We start from the raw sequence: 24,883 nt of genomic DNA, 5'->3' as shown, positions 1-24,883 counted from the left end.
TGATTGTCTAATGATTGGTAATAGAATATTTGACATATTTTAACATACTATTAGAATTAGTAGATATAGAGAAAAAAACTATTTGAAGTTTTTTACATAAGTAAAAAAAAACTTTCACACAAATTTTTCACATTCATCTTACATGACCCTTGTTTTAAATGCATGCCTAAGTCAATTTCTTCCCACTATTATTTTCAATGTCATTCATTTGATGATCTCACCAATTCTCAAAGATTCATTTCAGAGCCTTTTCTTATAGTGTTGCTCTTACTATTCACCTGTTATTGCTAACATGATCACTGTTATCGTTATCGTTGGTAGACACTATAACAACCTCAGTCGTAGTACTTAATTCTGTCTCCGATGACTCTAAATCAGTTTGTGGTTTCATTTCTTTGCTTTTACTCCATAACACCATGTACAAGCCACACACAATTAGCGTTGCGCCAAGTACACTGAACATATTAAAAAATAAATAAAAATTAGTCACCCGAGAGAAATTAACACGATAATTTTTTTTCAAGGTTTGAAAAATAATTCTGATGTATTATATAAAAAAATAGGGTACCATATATATACATAAAAGGATCCTATAATTCCTCATCTATTAAAAAATGACAACTATATAAATTTGTACAAATTATAATAATGCCTAAATTATATGTAAACCAATATTTGATTACATAATATTTGCTAATAAAATATTTAATATATCTTAACATACTATTAGAATTAGGAGATATTAAGAAAAAACTATTTCAAAAGCTGTTTAATTAAGTAAAAAGAAAAATAATACTTTCACACAAATTTTTCACATGCATCTTACATTACCCTTCTTTTAAATGCATGCCTACATCAATTTCTTCCCACTATTATTTTCAATGTCATTCATTTGATGATCTTACCAATTCTCAAATATTCATTTAAGAGCCTTTGTTTACAGTGTTGCTCTTACTATTTACCTGTTATTGCTAACATGATCACTCTTATCATTCGTGGACACTACAACAACCTAAGTCATACTACTTAATTTTGTCTCTGATGACACCAAATCAATTTCTGGTTTCATTTCTTTGCTTTTACTCCACAACACCATGTACAAGCCACACACAATTAGAGATGCTCCAAGTACACTAAACATATTAAAAAATAAATAAACATGAGTCATACTATAGATGTTAACACGATAATTTTTTATTCAAGGTTTTTTCTTCTTCTGAGCAACAAGACACAATGTAGAAGAAGAGTAAAAGAGTAAAAAGTACATAATTATGATGTTACCTTTTAAGTAACTCCCAATTTATAAATATATATTGTTTTATAGTATATATTGTTTTATCTTCTGTATTTAAGGTTTACCACAAACAATAGTTTTACCGAACAAGGTCTAAATGTTTATTAAGTGAAAAAATGGTGCAAAAGAAATAATGTATACCTTCCAAGGTATAGTTTCTCTTGTAATAAGAGGGGAGCTGTGGCAGCCACGAGCACAAGGGTAAGGGGATTGAATACAGATGCATATAATGGACCTCTCTTCCGTACACACCATGAAGTGACAATATTCACAAATGTAGTGACTGCAATTCCCTGCCATAATAGAATTTTAGTTTCAAAATATGAAATATAAGTAAATGGTGATGAAAATAAATTTAAAATTATATAGAAATTGAACAAAGTTTATTAGCGTACCGAATAGAGTGCCGCCAAAATCCTAATAGCTGAAGGCAACTTCCATTGATTCCAATCTTTTTCAACACAAAGGGCAAAGACTGTGGCTTGTACTGCCGCCATTGAATTCATTAACGATGTACTTGAGTGGTGGCTTGGATATTCCTTACTCAACTTAGCCTATATTGTACATACACAACTTCAACATTAATATGTATCCAAAACCACACCAAACACATGCCTACTCGTAATAATTAAAGCAAAAATGACACATCATATATGTAACATGTCTATGTACTTATCTTACTAGAATGAGAAGAAAATGATCCAAGAAAAGAAAATTAATGGGTATAAAAGTTTTCTAATTTTTCTACTTAAAAAGTGCTACCTTCTTGGAGGAATAGCAAACGAAATTACAAAGTGACAAATATTACCTCACACAACAAAAAGGATTGCATAATAGAACATAAATCTTCAAAATATTTTTAAGTGTATAATAAGTTACATGTGCTCATTCTCCTTACAAGATGCAAAGTAAGTTGAGAATTTAGCTTGAAAACTAAGAGTTTAAAATCATTAAATTCAATCCATAATTATTCAAATCTATATTAGTTTAAATTTATTTTGATGTTTTTAGCTCAAATTCATATTTATATTGATAATGGTCCATTCAATTGTGTATGAATTAAATATAGATTGAAAAACCTTTTTTATAAGTTTGAATCAGTTTATTTAATGAAACATTAGATTGGGTCTCTATGTACGACAAGGTCAAGTGGGCTTACCTCATGTAAGGTCGACTTGGTGAAAAATCCCTAATCAAGAGTCCAATCATAAGAAGTATGACCAAGCAAATCCAAGAAGAGTCATCAGTGGAAGGTGAAGTCAAGCTCTCTTTCTTTTGGACCATCATGGGGTAGAATAATTTTGGATTTTATATTATGAGTCTAGTAGTGTAGGACTTATGTTTTGACCTTGTATTTTGGACCAAGTAAAATAGGATTTTTCACCACTAAAGTTAAAAAGGGCTAAGGTCCAAAGTTGACCCAAGTGGACGTCCAAAAGCTAGTTTAACCAAGGGGTAAAGTTTTCAACCTAACTTGGTAAGAAAGTGTGAGGGGGCATCCCACCTATGTGTGTGTGGTCATGTGTCATGCTCACATTGGAGATGATTTCCCATAGATAGTGACCACATGCCCTCCTCTTAATGCAGAGGATTTTTTTTCCACATTTCCTCCTCCTAATGGAGAGGATTTTTCACCTTATTCTCCAAGCTAGCCAAGTTTAGGTTTTTAGGTATAGCTTCGACAATTTGGAGACACACTTAGCCTATAAATAGAGATGTCTCTCACTCTTGTAATCACCTTTGAATTTGAGTAATGTTATGATGCTATTTTTGAGCCATAATACTCATCTTAGGTCACCCAAGGCTAGAGCATCCCAAGTGGTTTTCTCTAGTCACCTTCCTCAAGATTTGGCCTAACCTCTCTTTGAACATCATCAAACACCTCTCCCTTCCATCTTAAATCACCTAGGCCGAGAGCCTTAGCCCTTTCCCCCACCAAAATCTGCTCCATATATCCTTTTTGTCTTGTTGAGTTTCATATTCTACTTTTTTATTTATGTTTCCTTCTTGTTTGTGTTTCTTGTTCTTGGAGCTTTCAATTTAAAAATAACAACTCCATTTTTGGTGTGTGTTGGTCTTGTTTTTCACTTAAAAAGAGTTGAAAAAGAAGTGATAAAAGATTCAAAGAAAAGGTTACAAAAAGTTCCAAAAGAGTCTAGAAAAGGTGCTTAATGCATTTGATCACTACCACTATCTTGTTTGATAAATATATTTTACTGCATTTGTGCTCTTTGTTTTGTGAGTTCTGGGCTTTATCCAACAACTCAAACTCTTGGAAATTAATGTTAACACAGTGGCCTTAGTGCCTTATTTTCTCAAAGTTGCCAAAGACAAGAAGCACTAATATCTATTTTAGTAATTTTTGTTTTTGTGTTTCTATTCTAGTGCCTTTCTTTAGGTAACCTTTTTTTTGTGCTTAACCTTCTTTTCCTACCCTTTAATTTATTGCTTGTCTTCTTTGATTTTCTTGTTTTGTCATACATAAACTACTTTTGGTAATCTTGATTCTTTTTTAGACATTTTCATGCCTTTGGTTGGCCTACTTCTCGCTTTTCATGATTTCCTTGTGGTGTAGGTTCTTTATAAGGTGAGCCAACATCTGGAGGTAGCATCCTAGGTGGTTGAGACCTATTAGGAGCTTCAAATTCTTGTGTGGTAGCCAAGAAGAAAGTGAAAGAAACACTTAGGAGGAAGAGTAAAGTTTGTGAGTATTTCTTTGAGTTATAATCTTACTTTATTTTCCTTGTAAGTTTCAGCCTTGTTAGGTGTCTTGGAAGTCTTTGGTGCTCAATCTCATTTCCTAACAAGAACCTCTAAAACATATTAAATTTCTTTTTTTTAGTTGGTAAGTTGGAGATCCAAATTTCTTTCTCACTTTACCATTAAACCGCATAGTTTAGGTTAATTACTTTCCTTAATTATTTGTAGCTTAGTGTGTGTCTACATTTATTTCAAGTCTATTTTCCTTTGAGCAATTTGGTATACAAGAGAAATTGAGGTAAACTTTGACTAGGAAAGACTTGGTTCTTAAACAATCCAGTGTTACTCACCTCCCTTTCCTAGAAGTGAACTTAAGTCTCTTTTGTCTCCTTAAGTCTCTTAAGGAACTCCTTTTGAAATACTAAGTAGTTTGTTTGTGCATAGCATCTTTGCGAAAACATTAAGAATGTCTAAGAAACCTTCTTACAAAATTTGTAATGATTCTAGTGAAGAAGTCCAACCAAGTTTAACACATTTGGCCAAGGAACTAAAATCACTAAATTTTTTGCAAAATTTAGAAAACATGTTAAATGAAAAAGAAAAAGTTAAAAGGCAAAAATATCTTGTTTCCTAAAAAGAAAATCTTAGGATTCTTAATAAAAACAAAAGAAAGCCCAAGAGGAAACAATAAGAGTTCAAAAAGGAGTTAAAAAACAAAAGTAAAAGTAGGAGTCTCTTAAAAAGGATTCAAAAAATCCAACACAAAAATCACACACGCTTTGAGGAGGAAATGTTCACCTTGTCCTTTAGTACAAACTTGTTTTATCAAATCTTAATCATGAATTTTTCTTTTTTTTCTTTATTTCCATAGATGATACCAATTGTTAGATTATTTGGAGAGAAAAACAATAATATTTAGATCTAACATGTGTACATTTGTAATAGCAAAATGAAACATATACCTGAATGATGAGCCATACTGAAAAACTAAAGCAACATCCAATACCACTTAGAACACCTATCCACACTTTTCCATCTGACTCTCCTTTTTGACCGTTGTCCTTTTTATGTATAAGATTAATGTGAATATTCTTCCAAATATTTATTTGTATCCCTTTGTAGAATGACAACATCATTGTCCCGTTAACTCCAATTATTGTTCCCATCACCTTAGCTTTCCCTACTACAGTTCGCAAGTTTAACTTTTCGTAGCTAAAAAAATAAGATCAGAAATGAGTGCAATATTTCTGAACTCTCTCGCACAAAAAGTAAAATAGCACAAGAGTGTGAAAATCGGTGAGTGGTGACTACGTACCCGCACAAGAATGAGAGGATGAAAGTGACCACAGGAACCATGTTGAAAATAGCGTTAGCATATGTTGCAGATACCAGCGCTATAGCGGTGAAAAAAAGATTTTGGAATAAACTCCCTCTATTCATTTATATCATCAATAAACATTATTTGAATTCAAGTTATTGTACAAATTAATTTAATAATAAGAACAAAGAGGTAAAGACTTAATAGTTTACATCAACCATACCCAAATAATCCGCAAAGAAATGTCATCACGAGCACCCTCAATGTCAACTTTGGTCTATTCTTTCTGCTTTGATTATTAAAACAAAAGTAAAAAGCATTGATTATCCAAAGATACATAAACTATGATGTCAAGATTATGAAATAAACTAAGCTATGGTATGTGAAATCACCTTTCGAAAATAAGAGCAAGAATAAAAGTGATAAAAGCTCCGAAGATGTGACGGTAGGCACTGAATACTCTAATGCTCATTCCATCAGTTATGGCAAGGCTAGCAATCACCGTATTTCCAGTATATGCAACCTGTACTAGCATCATTAGTAAGAGAGGCTTCAACTCTTGCACCACTTTCACTATACTATTCATTGTATTGGCTTTGTTGGTTTCTTAGATGAAGGAAAAAAAAATGGAAAAGATAGGAAAATGAGTGTGGAGGTTCTATATCAACAAAGGCTTATATTTGTTCGTAGGTATTATTAGTTACTACTCAAACTTTCATTCCTTCGATGCATTGCACCTTCAATGTATTAGTTACACGGCTTATCCTAATTTGTATATGAACATAAAAATGTATTAATTATGTATTATTAAACATTGACCGATATGAGTTGTTTCTTTAATACAAATTAATGTTCTTGTCAAAGAATCCGTATATGTCCATCGCATCACACTCTTAAAGACTATGTTAACTAGAAAATGTATTCTTTATAAAAAAATTTAAAAAAGAAGGAATAAATATTTAAATAATAAATTATACTTTTTGTTTTTTTTTTTTAACTTTTACTAAAATTTTAGATATTCAAACTAATACGTCGACATAAAAGATGCTCCATCATTCTTCATATAAAATTAAATAATTAAAATGGTGAAAGATAAATAAAAATATGAGTTATGGTTTAGAAGATGTCACTCTTTCCTAATTCAGCGAATGGAGGTCGAAAGAAAAGGGAGGAGGAAGAAAGAATCACTTTTCTCTTTATCTCTTTAATGAATACCAAACTAGAATATACATACGTATGCACATACGTCATACGAAATTTTTGTTTTTATTAAAAATAAAATATATCTTCTTATGTGAGATTTATTTTATATATATATATATATATATATATATATATATATATATATTCTTTTTAGTATGAATTTCATCCAACATAAATTTAATAAATTTTAAATTTATCAGTTTTTGTTTTAATTTGGAAATATGAATATCATTGATAATATGTAATAGGCACCACACAAGATGTCCGAAACCTTGTTGCAAATAAAATTTCCAATTATTTATTCAGAACAGATAACCCTAAAAAGCAACAAATTGTAAATATCCTCTAAAGATTTTCTTTTAGTCAGATATGTTTATCAAACTAATTATTTTGTAATGTTATACATATTAACAAATGATTATTTAAGGAAAATTAAGTTTATGAACTGGCTGATTGTCAACGTATTCCTAATTAGGAGTTAATGTAATAAGTGAAGAATGAATACAAGAGAAAAATGAAAAATGGATGTTAAATATGAGTGGAAAGTGAGGTTAAATTAGGTACAAAATCAACTCTTAAGATAACGATTACAACAATAATTTACAAAAAAAAAAAAAAAAAAGTAGTATACTACTAGAATTTATTAAAATTTGTATAATTTATACTATAAGTTTATTTATAAAAACCCGTAAAAAATGAATTTCTTACAAATTTTCACATGAATTTTGAAAATTCCATGAACTATTTACCGAAATATTTCATGAAATATAATTTCTGTCAAGTTGTAGTCTTTAATAATAAATCTAATTATGTTGTATCTAATGAATGCAATAGTCTGTACTTCAAACCCCCAAACAGTGTTACCCCTATAAGATGGCAGTTTAGTAGCCAATGGCTAAATATAAAAGTTATAGAAGTTGAAAATCGTTTGTTTATTAAAAAAAGATAGGATTTTCTAATCTAATTAAGCAAATTAATTATCTTAAACAAACTTTGACATTAATATTGTTCTTTTAGGAATCTTTCACTTTCTTGAATTATATTTTCTCATCTATACACTACAAAAGAACACTGGTAATTCACTTCCATAATGTTGCGTAGGTCTTGGAGATGTTTTATGTGCTTCAGTTGGTCCAATAATAAAAAAAAATTAATTTTTATTTTTAAAAGGCTAGCGTTAGCTGATCCATGCTAATAAATAAATATAAAAATTAATTTTATTTATAAAAGTATAGCATTGGCCAGCTCACAATATATAGCAAAAAATAAGTTTTATTTATAAAGTGCTAATATCGGTCTAACTTATGCCAAAGAAAACAATAATAGTATCAATCAAGCCACTACTAAATAATAAACAAAATAATTTTTATTTATAAAGTAATAGTACCGATTAAGCCAACACTAAATAATAAAAAAACCAAGATTTTATTCATATGATAAGATCCACAATAAGTAATAAAAAAATTAACTTTTGTTTATAAAGAGATTCGTCAGTTGAGTCTATGCTGAAAAATGAAAAGATAATTTTAGTTTATAAAGGAGTAATGTTGTTCATCTCAAGTTAAATAATAATAAAAAATTAAAATTTTATTTATACAGGAATAATATTGAACAAGTCCGTAATAAGAATATGGATTTTTATTTATAAAAGGGTCGCATACACTAAGTCCATACAAGAGAAAAGAAAAATTAATTTATAGAGGAGTTGAGTTGAACAAACCTTGTTCATTTAGATAATTTTTTTAAAATTGAGTCTATTTAATAATTGAAAGTTTTTAAATAATTGTAGCACTTATAATATTATAAGAATAAAAACTGAAATCTTAACCAATCAAATCAGATTTTGTTTTCTTCATCCTAATAAAATAAAAACTAAAACTACAAATCAACATATCTATGTTACTCTTTGATTTAAAATAAAAAAATAGGAAAATTACATAAACATCTTTTTCTTAATTTAAGTTTATTCCAATAAAACTTTTTCATAAATTTAAATTTTTCGTTTATTTTTATTTCGCTTTTCACGTGCATCACCCTACATTATAGGTTTGTTTCTTTCAATTAGATTTGAGTTAGAGTAATTTGAGTTATTGCTAGTCATATCTTGTTTCAAGCATCTTCTCTCTAAGATTTTTAGCTTCAGTTCATACAACCGGTTCTTCATTGCTTTTACCCGAGTTGCTAGACAATCATGCTTATCCTTTAAATACAGATCTTTCATAAAATCTGAATTACCTCCTTTCAATTATTTGACTCATGCTTAAAATATTACTCTTCAAGGAACATAGTAAACATCCATAATCTCTCTAACTCGTCAATTCTTCTGCATATGCCAGATTTTTCCACGCCCTTTCACGACCACCTTGGAGTCATCTCCGACAGACACAAATTTGGCCTCCACCTTGGTGAGTTTATAAAAAAAAAAAGTTTTCCTTTTCACACATATGATTTCTTGCCCCAGTATCTAGATACCATACCGAGTTGGCAGAAATCTCATCAACCTTCATCTCTTCTTCATCTTCTACTTCCCTATTTTTAGTTGTTTCAAGAACACTAGATGTTTTCTCTTCTTTTTCAAGAGTCGCCTTCTTCAGCTCCTCAAGCCACTCCTCTGTTTATTCATAATTTCATTAGCTCCATCTAGAAACCTCCCTTTCTACTGAATCTCTTCTTCTTTTTGTTTGAGTTCCTTCTCCACATTTGCCTTCTCCACATTTATCGCACCATTTACCGAGATCACTTCATCCATTATTAGGACCGAGCTCTCCATATCCACTACATTTGAGCTCTTTGCCTGCAACAATTCTTTTGCATCTTCAATAAGGAGATTAGTCTCCCTATTTGTCTTAGCCTTGCAATACTTTGCAATATGGCCCGCCTTACCACAGTTGTAGCACATTCTTTATCTACACTCATTTGCATAGTGGCCATACTTGCCACACTTAAAATACTCCACTCTTGACCGATCTTCTCAGTCTTTCCCTTATTCTCGGTCACGCCAATTCTACTGACCGGTTTGCTCTTCACTATCATTCTCAAATTTACCTCGGCCACGTCCATCTCGTCCTCGGTCTTCTCGCCCTCTACCGCCAGGACCTCGACTCTGAGTAATCTGAGTTTTATTCGAGTCAAATTGTACTTGTAGTGCTTGATCGTCGGGTTCAACCTGATCATCCCAACTCTTTCTCCTTTGTTTGTGGGATTCTAATGACCAAACAAGTTCATCCACTGTGAGAACCGACAAGTCATTAGATTCTTCGATGGTGCACACGATACTTTCAAAATCTTTTGTAAGGGATCTCAAAATATTTCCCACAACCCAGCTATATGACATTTGTTCTCCATTCCTGCCGAGTTGGATGGCCACCTTCTCTGCCCGAGTTATGTACTCGGTTATATGATCTTTGGGCTCCATCTTCAACTGTTTAAACTATCCTATGAGAGCTTGTATTCAGACTTGTCTAACGTGATTGTCACCTTTATACGCAACTCCAATATCTCCTAAGCTTCCTTTGTTGATTTAGCATCGCTAATTTTTTGAATCCCGACTCATCTACTACATTACAGAGAAAATACAATGTTGACCCATCTCTTGCACGTGTTTACTTAAATGTTGCCATCTATGTCACCGTCTGATGTTCGTCCTAATCAGGTTCAACGTACACTTCTTCCACCATATCCTAAACGTCTTGGGATCTCAATAACGCCTTCATCTATAGGCACCAATTATCATAATTGGTTTTTGTCGTCAATTGTGGGACACCCATACCATTTACAACCTTTGACATCTCTCTAAAAAAATCAAGCACTCACTTTTTCCTCATGGTGTTTGAGTCTCCCCTCTCTCATTTTTTTTTTCTCTCTTAGTACTTAGAGCATAAAGCGATACCACTGTTACGAAAATCTCACATTACACACACTCAGATATTTTCCTAAAATTGAGTCTGCTTTCATTGATAATTGAAGGGATTTAAATTGATGTGGCACTTACAATATTATGGGAATAAAAACTTATCCTAACAAATCAAATAAGATTTTTCCTTTTTTATACTAAAAAAATAAAACCTAAAACTACAAATCAACATATCCTCTACCACTATTCAATTTAAAATAAAAACAAAGGAAAATTACTGATAACGGTTGAAAAACCTTTATTTTTATACTTAATTTTGATACTAAAAACACCCTTTATGACTTAGAAACTAGCTTGGAATCCTGCTTTTTGCTAGGTTAGAGAATAAGAGAGTTAAAGGTGGTATTCTTTGTTTTATGCTTGGTTTTCCTAATAAACATGAATTGGATGAAGGAAGTTGAAGTAGCAAGGAGCTGGACTCAGATGAAGTGGGAGAAAGGTACAAAAGAAGAATCGCAGCCACCGTTCAGTGTCAATTTCACCACTAAGCGCTGGTCTTGATGATGAAACCATTGCATGACGCTTGAGCGTCAACGCTAAGGGGAAATTCAAGTGTCGCAGCCACCGTTGAGCGCCACTTTTGCCGCTGAGTGCCAGCCTCTTCAGTGAGTTCACTACCAAACGCCTGGGCCAAGTGTCGTACCCACCCCTGAGTGGCAATTACAGCGCTAAGCGTTGTCAACATGGGCCTGGGCCAATTTTCTGATATTTTCATAAGCTATATAAGGATTTATTCAACTTAGAGGGTCTATCTTTTGACAGAAAGAGGCGCAGAAACACTCTCTTCACACCTCGGAGGCGGATTTTGGATGCGGAAGCTCCAATTTACAACTTTTAGGGTTTTATCTTTCATTCTTTTCATTATTTTCAACTAGTTTCACCATGTCTATGGTGAACTAAACCTCCATTATTGTTGGAGAAACGATGTAATCCTTTGAAACTCTCATGTATTGAATTGATCTTCATTATATATGCTTTATTTCATTAATTGTTAGAGTTTTTCCTCTCTACTCTATGCATGCTTTGTTTAACTCGTTCAATTGCATGATCTTTGATTTTGTCGATATGGACACATACAGGGAAATCTAGACATTGGGAAATTCTCTCGGAAGCAATATTACCTAGACATAGGGATAGGAGGACCGATTGCCTTTAAGCTTATGTGCGAATGTAATGCATGAATATTTGCTAAGGATACAAGACATTGTGAACTAGTAATTAGGAGTAGGCTTTCTTCACTGAGACATCAGGTTTAAGGTAAATTAGAAAGTGGCATTAACATTAATAAAGGAGTTGAATTCGTAAATACATGAGAATAGATAGGATAAGTCGAAAACCCCAACAACATAACCATCCCATACATCATTCACTTGCGTATTCTTTGGTCAATTGATCAACACTTGCATGCATATTTACTTTCTGTATTATAAACACTGATTTTTGTTTTTCAAGTCTTAAATAATCAACAAATCACATGACTATTTAGGCCAATGAGTCTTTAGGGAAAACGATACTTGGTCTTACCATTTATATTACTTGATACGATTTGGTACACTTGTCGGAGTCTTAACAATTTTTTGGCACCATTGTTGGGGACTCGTAGTTTAACTATTCTATTCGTGTGATTATTCATTAATAACTTCGACTTTATTTTTTATTTTTTTATTTTATTTTCTTTTTGTTTTAATGCTAACAGTGTCTTTTAGGGTTTTGTGCCTAATGCTTGCAAGATGCAATTCAGACAAGAATTTAACTATATGGGCACTCAATTCTACCAAAGTAATCTCAACCACAGATAGAACCTTTACTCAACCATGGATCAAAATCAATTTGGGCAAGCTGCCGGACAATTTGAGAGATTACCACAACAACAACTCTCTCTATCAAAAATATTGGATGACACCTTTCAACAATTTATGCAAGTGTCCATCTCTCTTCAGAAAAGCCATGAAGAAGCAATCAAAAGGATGGAGATGCAGACTGGCTGCTTAATTGAGGAATCAAAAGATTTTGGGGTTAATACTGAAGTTAATCCTAGGGAGGAATGTCAAGCCATTATCACTAAAAGTGACAAGATATTAGATGAGGAAAAAATAGAGAGAAAATAAATAGAAAGGCTGAGTAAAAAAGAGAACGATGTCGAGAAAGAAAAAGAAGTGGTTGAGAGAAAAGAAAAAAAGAGAACGTGTGTGAAGATGAATAAAGTGAGTGGAAAAAGAGAGGAGAAGAAGAAAGTGAGAAAAAAGAAAAAAAGAGAATTAAGGGAGAAAAAAAGTAAGAAAAAGAGGATAAGAAAAAAGAAGAAAGAATCACATGAGAAACCCCTTCCTCATCCAAAGAAGTATCGTAGGAAGGAGAAGGAATTTGAGCGCTTTATGGAAATATTCAAGAAATTGGAGATTAAAGTTCCTATGATTGAGACATGGAGACAGGTGTCTGGTTTTATCAAATTCCTGAAGAAATTTAGCAGAAAGAGGAAAAAAAAAGAAAGGAATATCCAAAGAGGAGAAATACCAACCCTGAAGATGGAATTTAAGCTTTATTGGGTCAAGCTAATGACATTAAAAGAACGTTTGCTGGGAGGCATTCAGTGATTTAAAAAACATTCTTTTTCTTTATTTTGGTGATGTAATTTTGAATACTTTGGAACATTGTTTTATTTGGTTATGAGCCTGCTAGGGCATAGCATCTATTGAGGGATGCTAGATGGTTGAGTATCTACTGAAGGATACCAGGAAGGTACACCTACTGATAGGTGATGGTAAGATTTGGGTCAGGCTCGTGACGTTAAACAAGCGCTACTTAGGAGGCAACCCAATTGATTGACTTTATTTTGTGTTTGTTTTGATTTTGTTCTAGTTGCATTGTAGGGGTTTGATCGTTAAATGTTAAGTTGTGTGACAGACTATATGCATTATTTGAGTGAGAGTGTGTGAAAGGAGTGGAAAAGATATGAAAATTGAAAAACTGAGAATTGAAGTTGAGAGGCATTGATCAAGAGCGCTTAAGGCAAGAAGAAAAAAGGAGATTTCTTTTTTTATCACAGCAAATACACCTTTAATAGTGCAGATTTGATCAGTCTGTCAAAGCTTTTCAATCTCCTCTCAAGTATTTTTCAAGGCTCTTCCCAATCTTTGCTTCTTGATTCATAGAGCTTATTGGTAATCTATAATCTTTTTGAGATCTAAACAATTAGATATGAAAATGTCAAACTGATCAAAAGTTACAGAATTACAAACTGTGCATCAATTTATAGTTACTGTCATATCAGATGCAAAGTAATCGATTACGTTAGTACTATAATCAGTTACATAAAACAGATGTAACAGTATTACAACTAACTCAACTCTTAACTAATGCTTAATTAATGTAATCGATTCACATTAAATGTTAGTCAAACATATTTAAAAATATGATCGTTAAAGCAGTTATGACTAGCATGAAATCAGTTTTCAAAACATAATAGACTTAATTAAATACATCAAACATCGATTAAGCTTAACACTTAAACAAATTTTGAAAACTTTTCTCCTCAAAACCTCAACACAACACCTTTGAAAAAGATATATGCAAACACACGAGTTTTAATCGATTCAACAACTAATGTAATCAATTCAAACTAGCTATTTTTCCACAGTTCAAAAATCAAGTTGTCTGATGACCTTAATTGATTAATACAAAACTGTAATCGATTATGTCATGCTGATATGTTTTTGTGCTTGTGGTTTTCATTTCATAGAAACATATAGTATGCATACACAAATATAATCTCAACAAAAACACAATAGTATGCCAACACAGTATGTCCAACATTTACATTTAACACAGTATGTGCATTTATCACAGTAAGCATGTACAAATTCACATATGCATAACACAACACAAAAACACTTTTCTGTTGTGACATGACAACATTCATGTGTTGTTGCTATTAATGTGTTGTCATCATATATAAAAAATAACATAATAGGGATTGGGTTCAGCTATCACATTGCTCCCCCTATCAACATTGATGATTATTTTCAATATACTTTTTCTTGCATGAGGAGAAAATATATGATGGTGTTTATGATGATATCGGGTCCTAGACAACCTTGAAATGATATTAATGTGTACCAGAAGCCATTAATCGATGTTTTGAAAATGTTGTTGGAGGAAGGTGTCAATGTGTTTGATTCATATATTCTTAAGAAACTTTTCATTTTCATATAATGTTGTTTTGCACCATAAATGATTTTCCAACATATGGAAACTTGAGTGGTTACAGTGTTAAAGAACTGAAGCCTAAAGCCGTCATTTGTTATCTCGCCTTTATATGCTTCAGTTGCAAAACCAAAGTAGAATCCTGAAAATAACTTGTGTCAAATCTCCTTCCTGTATACTAGTGTCTCCACTTACAAGACGTTCTTTGATTAGTTGAGTGGTGTTTCTTGGTTCTTCTCTAATATATTGGAGAACTAAAAAACAGTCAATGGTCTCTCTGTCTTTTACATAATATCGCTCTATGACAACGACTACATAAGTTAAAATGGGTTAAACAATTACTTAGTTATTTGGAAATTAATTCTAAAGAGTTGTGATTGTATTGTGATAGCCAATCAATATTACATATTACTCTAAATTCAGTATTTTATGAAAGAACGAAATATACATATTGAAATTGATTATATTTTTATAAAAAAAAAAAAAAGCAAATCTTCATACTTCAACTTCAAGGATATTAAAATAATTGAGATATTATCATTATAGTTATTTATTATTATTATCATTAGTCATTTTATTTAAGATACTTTGGTTAATTACGACCAGGTTTAACAACATTAATTTATATAAGAGTATCTTATAACATGTTTTTTTATATTGATAGATTAGTACATAATATATAAGGATTTCTTTTTCTTTCCCTAAAATTTATCATTACTAATTACACATTCTTCTGAGTCAATTTCCTTCAAAATTGTGGAATTGTACTATCTATGCATCTAGCCAACTTTTATAATTGATTCTTTCAACAGGTTTGAGTTTGGACGCTTCAGACCAGACATTTTTATTGCGCGACAAAGTTATACTTAGAAGGCTCCTATCTAATTTGTAGGAGGAATAATGCTACATAATGTATGGAACAGTTGAATTAACTTCTATCATCGTTCAATATCTAACTTAAAACTAATTCAGTATATAATATAAAATTTTCAAAACAGGAATTAGACAATTAAAAAAACTCAAAAGAAATAATAATATACTGATTTTAAGTTACATCATGTGCAAATTTAATGGCATAACAGATGTGGAGCACCCCTTTGTCACATCAAAACAATACTGTTGCCAGCAAATTCAATCTTTAAGGTAATAAATTTAAACTTTATTAATCAGATAGCATGAGCACATATACTTAGCATGATTTGGGACCTGACACCATGACGAGAGCTGTATATAAATAGATGTCATATTCATGTCCGTTCTGGGATACTCTCATTGTCAACCATGTAACTAATATCAGTGTTGGTAATTTCAACACCTGAACGCGCTTCAACATGTTTCGTTTTTTCCGATGATGTTTTTATTTCTTTGCTTTTACCCCACAGCACCATGTACAACCCAGACACAATAAGCACGGCTCCAATGACACTGAACATCAAACCATCATAAAGTAGAATAAGATAATATTTTGACAACACTTTTTGACAACTTTTTTTATAATGGAACACATGTCATCATTTTATTGGTCTATTTAAATTTATGTTTAAAAAATATTTAAAACAGACCAATCACAAGCTGCCACATATGCGTTGTCAAAAAGTTGTTAAAAAAGTGTTGTTAAAAAATTTTTTTCTATAATTAAATATGCAGGTAAACTATGTAACGATATATAGTAAATTTCCCGAGGAAAAAGTTCTTTTTAACAATTATTTTTTGACAACTTTTTAATAATGCATACGTTTGTGATTAGTCATTTTCAAATATTTTTTTAAACATAAATTCAAACAGACCAATAAAATGATGACACGTGTCCTGTTATAAAAAAAGTTGTCAAAATTTCAGAAACAAGTATAAAGAAATTGGAAAATGACATTTTGACATCAATCTTTTGACACCATTTTGACACTGCACACGTGTCAAAATGTGATTGAACGATTTCAAATTTTAAATAAAACTTTGATTTTTTTCTTCCAAATATGTCCTTGTCTCAGTTTTTTTTAATTTGAAATTGTCTAACCATGTTTTGACATGTGTGCAGTGTCAAAATAGTGTCAAAAATTAGTGTCAAAATATCATTCTCCAAAGAAATTTTTGGATTGAACAATGATGCACTCAAATATGTAACTTTTATGTGTACCTTCCTAGATATAGGTTTTCCTCCAACAGCAAAGGAGCAAAAATAGCCACAATGACAAGTGAGAGAGGGTTGAAAACAGATGCATACAATGGACCTTTAACCCCTACACACCAAGCAGTGACAATAACAACAACTCCAGATAGCACAATTCCCTGCCACAGCATTTTTGTTTCTTAATAATTAGTAATTGGAATGTATACTATTTGACCCTCAAATGATAAATATGAAATTAGCACATATATATATATATATATATATATATATATATATATATATATATATACAGAGAAAGCTGCAGTTAGAAGCCTGATACTCCAACCCAACCTCCATTGGCTCCAATCCTTCTCAACACATAGAGCAAAGACTGTGGCTTGTATTGCCCCCATTAAGGTCATCAATGCAGTACTTGAGAGATGGCTTGGATATTCTTTGCTCATCCTTGTCTGCATCATATACTAATCATTCACCAAATAAAACCACAATTTACTCATTTATGTATTAAAATAACAGTTTTCTAACCTGAATGATGAGCCATGATGAAAAACTTAGAACACTTCCAAGACCACATAAAACACCTACCCATCTTCTTCCAGAATCAACGTGCAATGATCCTAGGTGCCCCTTTTGATTTTTATGTAAGAGACTAGTGTGGAATCTCCAGATCTTAATTTCTGCCCCTCTGTAAAATGTCAACACCATTGACCCAACAATTCCTATTATTGGTCCCAACACCTTCACCCTCCCTGAGGCAGTTCGCAAGCTTAACTTTTCCAAGCTAAAAATGACAAATGAAATAATTCATGCATGCAAATATCAAATTAACCATTCCTTAAAAGCGATAAATATGTTTTTAGTTTCTATATTTTGGGGCGATTTTGGTTTTAGTCCCTCTTTCAAATTAAGGTACAATTTAGTCTTTCAACTTTAGAAAACTCTAGTTTTAGTCCTTTTTACCAAATTTTTTTTACTTTATTTGTTGTTTCAAGGACGTTTCATTATAGCATTTGGATTGTTTACACTATTTGGCACATTTTTGCTTTAATGTTAACTGAGAAACACGTTTGAAACAGCAAATAAAGTTAAAAAAATTAGTAAAATAGATTAAAAGCAGAGTTTTCTAAAGTTGAAGGACTAAATTGTACTTTAGTTTGAAAGAGGGACTAAAACCAAAATCACCCCAAATACTAAAAATATTTAAGCCAAAAATAAATAATACAGTGATAGGGAAGAGTGGTGACTACGTACCCGAACAAAACGGAGAAGATAAAAGTAACCACAGGAACGAGATTATAAAGGGAAGTAGCAAATGTTGCTGATACCCAAGCCAAACCGATGAAATAAAGATTTTGCGCTAAACTGCCCCTGTTCGATTGTCAGAATCACTTCAGTTAATGATTTTCCATTACAAGGCAAATTAAGGATGAAGAGGGAAGAATGATCAAACCCAAATAAACCGCAAAAAAATGCCATCAAAAGCACCCTCCATGTCAACTTTGGCCTGCTCTTTCTGTTTTAAATATCATGCAGAAAAGGAAACTAGCACGCATCTTCATAATAAAGAAAGAAAAAAGAAGCTTTCCAAATTAAAGACTTTAACTAAATCTGTCGTATGCGATACCACCGTGTGTTCATGCTTCATATCAGAAAACAGAGGGGATTTTAAATGCATACCTTTCTATAAGAAGAGCAAGAGAAAGAGAGAATGCAGCTCCGAAAATGTGACGGTAGGAAGTGAGGACCATAATGCTCATTCCATCATTTATGGTCAATTTATAAAGCACGTTCACAGCCGCAGTTGCAACCTGCGACAGCACCATTAGCGACGCAGGCTTCAGCTCTTGCACTACTTTCCTATCATATTTCATCTTTGCTGAGCTGTTGCAATAGTTTAAGCTTCAAGAAGACCAAAATATATAGAGGTTATGTTCCACCCCAACCAAGCTATTCAATATCTCAGCATTTCATTTAACGCCATCAATATGAAAATTTCATATTTCTTTTTGGTACATATTTTTTTTTTAAGTTAATAAGTAAATTTTCTTTCATTTTGTAAATAAATGTAAGTTGTGTTTAACAAAAACTAACTGGACAAAAAAACTAATGATATCGAAAGAAAGTTGATACCTAACTTTTAAACCATTTAGTTTATAAAACTATAAATATTTAGTGAAATTTTCAGATAAAAAGATTTACGATGGTGAATAAAATATAATCATTTTACACGATTTTTTATATAATTTTTAATCTTTATTTATAATTTGAGAGTTTTTCTAATTTTTTCCTTTAAATTAAGAATTTAAAACTCCTTTGATATTTTATTTCTACATAAAATGTTTTAATTATATTTATTTTACATTCAACTTGATACTCATATTTTTGTTTACAAGACATTTAAAAATATATATACACATATTTTTTTATTAAGTATATTTTATACCTTGTCATGTTTTTATTCAAACGTGAAATAACATAAAAATGACTATTTTTAAATGGAAATAAGAAATTTAAAATAAAGAAAAAAATTAGCATTCAAAATGTGATACAAAAATATTTAAATATAAAAAAATATACCATTAGTTAATATCAGTGTATTGAAATGTAATTATGAAACAATAATATTATAGATAGTATAATAATTAAAGTAAATTACATATTTGTTGTTAATATATTACCACTAGTGTGAAATAAGTCTTCTACATATCATCTTCATTGAAAAAAAAAAATCAATGCTAAAAATGACGGGTGACATTGTTTTAAATAATTTTCTTATTTAGACAACGAAAATTTTCTTATTTCGATGTCATATGCCAAATTAAGGTCTGAAAAGAGAAAATTCGATGTCAATTAACATTGAAATTTCACTTTTTAGACATTATATGATTGCAAGAATCATGTCAACCTGTACAAAAATAATATTTCGGTTGTCTAGGAAACAATTAGACGTATGAAACGGGAAATTCTGACGTCAATTAACGTTGGAGTTTCACCTTTTAGACATTATATGTCCTTTGAATTTTGTGAATTCATTAAAATATATGACAGCTAATTGTAAAAATTTACTACCATAAGAAGTTGGAAGTCCTAGATTCCAATGTCAATTACCTATAAGACGTTGGAATTACTCTTTTTCTGACATCATATGTCTTGTAAAAATTTGTAAAAACATAACTCATGCACATTTTTTCTTTGTGCTTTCATTTATACTTAAACCTGAGTTTTTGAATATGAGTGTGAGGAAGAAGAAATGTTTGTTTTTTATCACTTACCTCTTGCAAAAGTGTTTCTCTTGTCTTTATTGGGATACTTTATTAGTTTTGACTGATTTATATAGCTTTATTGTTTAGTATTGATGTCCTTACGCGAGTTGAAACTCTATCACCCCCAAGTGAACCAACTGGTTCGTTCATAGGTGCAAGGAAGAACATATGTAAGTTTTGTATTATTTACCATAAATATATGTGTTTTCACAAGTAGAGGTTATGATTTTGGTTTAGTTTATTTATTCCTCTCGTGTTCTTGTTCTCCATTGAAGGTCTATCATTGCGAACAACAACGTCGAGAAGTTCTCATGTCTCCATTGTTGCCAATGACTCCTTAATATCAAGGTTAGTTTTTTTGTTTTGATAAACATTACACTATAGTCATATATTATTCGATACGTGATTTTTTTATTTTCTTATTGTATTTTGTGAGTTGGTTCTTGTATATGTCTTTGAAATTTGTCAGAGCGATGCAGCAGAATGGTTAGCGTGTACAACAAAGTAAGAGGGGATGAATTGGTTTCTTATCGCAAATAATATCTTTATTAATTTTCTCATATACTATAAATTCCTTAAAAAATTAAACAAATAAGAGAGTAAGGAAGAGAGAAAATTGTATAAGTGATTTTTATACTGTTTGGATCACATAGATCCTACGTCCAATTGTTAATCTCAAACGAGAGTTAACGCTTCACTATCACAAACCAATAAATTGTTACAATAAAAAAGAAAATAACATACTTTAAGGTTAGAACACCTCTTTTGTTACCCCAAAAGATGAAACTACATTCCCTTGAAACCCATAAGGGATAAACATCTCCTCTGAATGCTTCATGAAGGATGAACATGTTCTTTGAATCTTCACAAAGGATGACAGGCTTTAACTCAACAACAACAACAACATTCAATCACAACTCTCGTGAAATTTCTCGCTCTATGCCAACACCAAGTTCTCAAAGCCAAAGCACAAGGGTTACACAAACCCTAGAACACATTTATCGCAACACACTGCAAAACAGATAAGCTTTTTGAAATTAAACTATTTTGTATGTTAGAATGAGAGCCCCAATCCAATTTATAGAAATCTCCCTCAAGGATACCTCCAAAAATCTATTATCAGCTATTAAACATGTGATAATTGATTATCCACTTATGATAATCGATTATGCATTTAATGAAAGCATTACGATAAAAAACTTGCTTGAAAATTCTCATAATTGTTCGTGATAATCGATAATGGCAAGTCGTAATCGATTACTGATAATCGATTATTATAAGTTAGTAATTGATTATCCTGAGTATAAAATGAGGTTTTTTATTCAAAACGAATTTTAACTCAACCTAAGGCAAAAAATACATAGAATCAAAGATAAACCACAACATATACATAAATCTACTAAATTACAAAAGCTTTAACAAAAAACAAGTCTTCATGAAAGTTTTCTTGCAGCAAGAGCACTTGAGACTTGACTTTGAGACATCATCAAAACTTCTTCTCTACAACTTTATGCTAACAATATATGTATGTTTCTTATAAGTTAGATAAATATTTAATGTGATTTTTGGAATTTTTACTTGTTTATATACATTTTAAAAATAGTATGAATCAAAGCTAGATGAATGAATGTCATACTAATTAAGAGTATAAAAAAGGGAGTTTTCAAGTTCTTACAATATGTTCAAGAACATGCAAACCATTATGTTCACTGTCTTTATCAAATATGTCAAGACTTGGACAACATAATGATTATCTATTCATCTATGGCATAATAAGGAGTTATATAGTTTTCCCTTGGCATGGAGAAGTATTACACAAGTGTACAACGTCAAAAGGAACATATTATATGGATGAATGGATGAGTGATCATTTAGAGAACATGCATGGTACGTTATGTTGGTGAAGAAAATTTTAGAAGTGCTCATTTATATGATTCTCTTAAGAACAATAAAGAGGAAGAGTTGTATCTAGGATGCACCAACTTTACACGACTATCGGTTACTTTGAAATTGTTTAGTTTAAAAGAAATTAATGGTTTGAAGAATAAAAGTTTCATAGAATTGTTGGAATTGCTGAAGTGGATCCTTCCAAAGAAATAACATGTTACCTATTTGTAATTACGAGGCGAAGAAAATTTCATGTCTAATGGGTTTGGAATACTACATGCATGCTTCAAATTATGTATTGTATAAATATGAGTATGCTTCACTAAAGGTGTGCCCAACATGTGGTTTATCATGGCTTAAGAAGAAAGTTAATGGAAATAATGGTGATGAAGACAATAATGGTCCACCTGTTAAGGTGATGTGGTACTTTCCTATAATACCTAGTTTGAAATTATTGTTTCCTATTAAAGAATATGCGAAGAACCTTAAATGGAATGTTGATGGAAGAAAGTGTGATAATCTTCTTTGACACCTGTTAAGCCCCTGGCAAGTGTACTATATCGTTATCAAGTAATATATAAATGGTAAGTTTGAGTATCGTTCTCCCAAAGGACTCTTAGGCCTTATCTTTCATGTAACTGATCTCATAAGACTTGAAAAGAAATCATTTTTGTAGTGTGAATGCAAAACGAAAATAAACATGCAAATGCAAGTGAATCAATTGGCAAAGAAAAGATAAAAGTTATTGGGGTTTACAATTTCATCTTATCTGCCCTCTTATATCTAATTTTCTTATTTAATTCGCTTTATTATCTAATTGTCATGTCAACTTTCTTAGCCTACTCTAAACCCGATCTCTCGGCGAAAAGAGCCTATCACTAACTACTAGTTTACTATCTCTAGTCTCCCTAAGTAATTAGCAATGCAATATATCACAGAAGCAAAATACAATTTATCGTCCTACCCCTATCTCTAGGCAGTATTGCTTAATCAAGGAATTTCCTATCAGTTCATGACTTTCCCGTATGTCTCCGTATCGACAAAGGCAAATATCTTCTTACCGAATGAGTTAAACGATAAGAGCATTAATCATAGATAAGAAACCCAACAATTGATAATATAAGCATATGATAAAATAAGAATTTCAATATAAGAGAGTTTCAAAATATTACATTGTTCCCCAAGAACAAAGGGTTTAGTTCACCATAGGCATGGTGAAACTGGATGGAATTAATGAAAAAGATGAAAGAGTAAACCCTAGATTTGATAAATTGGAGCCTAAGCATCCAAGAAACCGCCTCCAAGGAGTGTAGAACTGCTTTGCACGTCTCTGCCTGCCAAAAGATTACTCTGAGGGTCTCACTGGGACTATTTATAGCGCCTAAAAATAACAGAATTTAAGCTCAAACCCATCATTTAAGCGTTCAACGCTCAATTTGGCCGTTCAGCGGTTTGCCTCCAAATCGCAGGCCGCTCAGCGGTCCAGTCTACTGCTCAACGATGGCCCTCCTAATCGCAAGACGCTCAGCATTGCCACTCAAGCGAGAAACAAGGCTTCACCCACGAGACTGGCGCTCAGCGTTGGAATGGGCGCTGAGCGGTGAACTTGACTCTTCTTTTCTTCCTTTTTCTCCTCCTTTCTTGAGTCTAAGTCTTCCCTACTTCACTTCCATCTTCAATTCTCATCAAAACCCTGCAAAACAATACAAAAACAAGCATAATATCTCTAAAAACAACTTTTGACTCTCATGTAACTCAACTAAGTGTTTTACTTGATTCTAAGATCATTCTAAGCCATAAAGGGTGTGTTTTGATATCAAATTCAAGTATAAAAATAATGGCTTTTAGACCATTATCAACACCAGTTGATTCCCCACAATAGAAGAAGATTGATGAAATATTTCCATAATTTCGTGTAGAGCCAACAACTAGGAGAAGAACATTGGTATTGTGTCCAGAAAACATCAAAAGAAGACCATTGAGAAAAACATTTGGAAGAAACGATCAATGTTCATTAATATTCCATATTGTTGTAAACTTGATGCACGAAATTGCATAGACGTTATGCATATTGAAAAAAATGTATGTGATAGTGTTGTCAAAACTTTACTAAACGTAAAAGGAAAGATAAAAGATAAAGTAAAAGCACGACAAGATGTAGCTTATATGGACATTCGTTCTGAGTTACATCCACAATCAATTGAAAGATGCATCTAGTTTCCCCTAACTTGTCAGACTCTTTCTAAGAAAGAAAAACAAATTTTTATTAGTGTTTAAGTTGTGTGAATGTTTCACAAGATTACTCATCAAATATTAGTATCCTTATTTATATGCAAGATTTAAAGTTAATTAGTTTAAACTCTCACCATTTTCATTTCTGAATACAACAGCATTTACCAATAGCTATTTAGAAAAATTATATTAAGAGTTTGAAGTTTTGTCCACCAAAAATTATATAATAAGAGTTTCAATTTTGTTAACAAATAAAAGTTAAAATTATACCCGATTTACATTTTTGTGTATAAAAAATTGTATAAGTGTTTACAATTTTGTTAAAAAATAATACCCAAATTATACAATAAGGGTTTGTAAAGAAAAAAAGTTATATGATTTACCATATTTACCAAAAAAATTGCACCTTAAATAATTGTATATATATAATTATATATATATATATATATATATATATATATATATATATATATATATATATATATATATATTAACGTAATATTTTAAAAGCCAGATATGAGTTGTGTTTCAAATTAATAAAAAGACTTTTACCAAATAATATTAGGATGTCATACAAATAAAAGTAGTTAGAAGCTAAAATAACATGTAAAACATATCTTTTAAGCATCATTACTTACTTTAATTTCCTTTAATGTGTTTTAAACATAGGTTGAGTATCCATTGTCATTGATGTGTCACATTCACTCTTCGAGTTATATATGTAACGATAAAAAGAAAGACA

General features: G+C 31.4%; 2 protein-coding genes across 2 annotated transcripts; both read right to left on the bottom strand.

Moving 5' to 3' along the window:
• Positions 1 to 274: 274 nt before the first annotated feature.
• LOC106752801 (WAT1-related protein At1g68170-like) lies at positions 275 to 6,005 on the bottom strand. Its single transcript, XM_014634574.2, has 7 exons — positions 5,705 to 6,005; positions 5,536 to 5,598; positions 5,310 to 5,426; positions 4,957 to 5,206; positions 1,690 to 1,848; positions 1,436 to 1,587; positions 275 to 455 (listed from the first exon to the last, which is right to left on the bottom strand). The coding sequence occupies exons 1-7, from the start codon at positions 5,896 to 5,898 to the stop codon at positions 275 to 277; spliced, it is 1,116 nt and encodes a 371-aa protein (XP_014490060.1). The 5' UTR covers positions 5,899 to 6,005.
• Positions 6,006 to 15,810: 9,805 nt separating this feature from the next.
• Positions 15,811 to 18,138, bottom strand: LOC106752800 (WAT1-related protein At1g25270-like; the record flags this gene model as incomplete). Its single annotated transcript, XM_022777305.1, has 5 exons — positions 15,811 to 16,056; positions 16,766 to 16,917; positions 17,050 to 17,208; positions 17,285 to 17,540; positions 18,011 to 18,138. Coding segments are annotated over 5 exons (873 nt in total), but the record flags the coding sequence as incomplete, so codon positions are not given.
• Between the last annotated feature and the right edge of the window lie 6,745 nt (positions 18,139 to 24,883).

Source organism: Vigna radiata, unplaced genomic scaffold, assembly GCF_000741045.1.
Source record: "Vigna radiata var. radiata cultivar VC1973A unplaced genomic scaffold, Vradiata_ver6 scaffold_48, whole genome shotgun sequence".
NCBI classification, from domain to species: Eukaryota; Viridiplantae; Streptophyta; class Magnoliopsida; order Fabales; family Fabaceae; genus Vigna; species Vigna radiata.
Note: the sequence above shows the minus strand (reverse complement) of the source record. Positions and strands in the feature narration are given on the sequence as shown.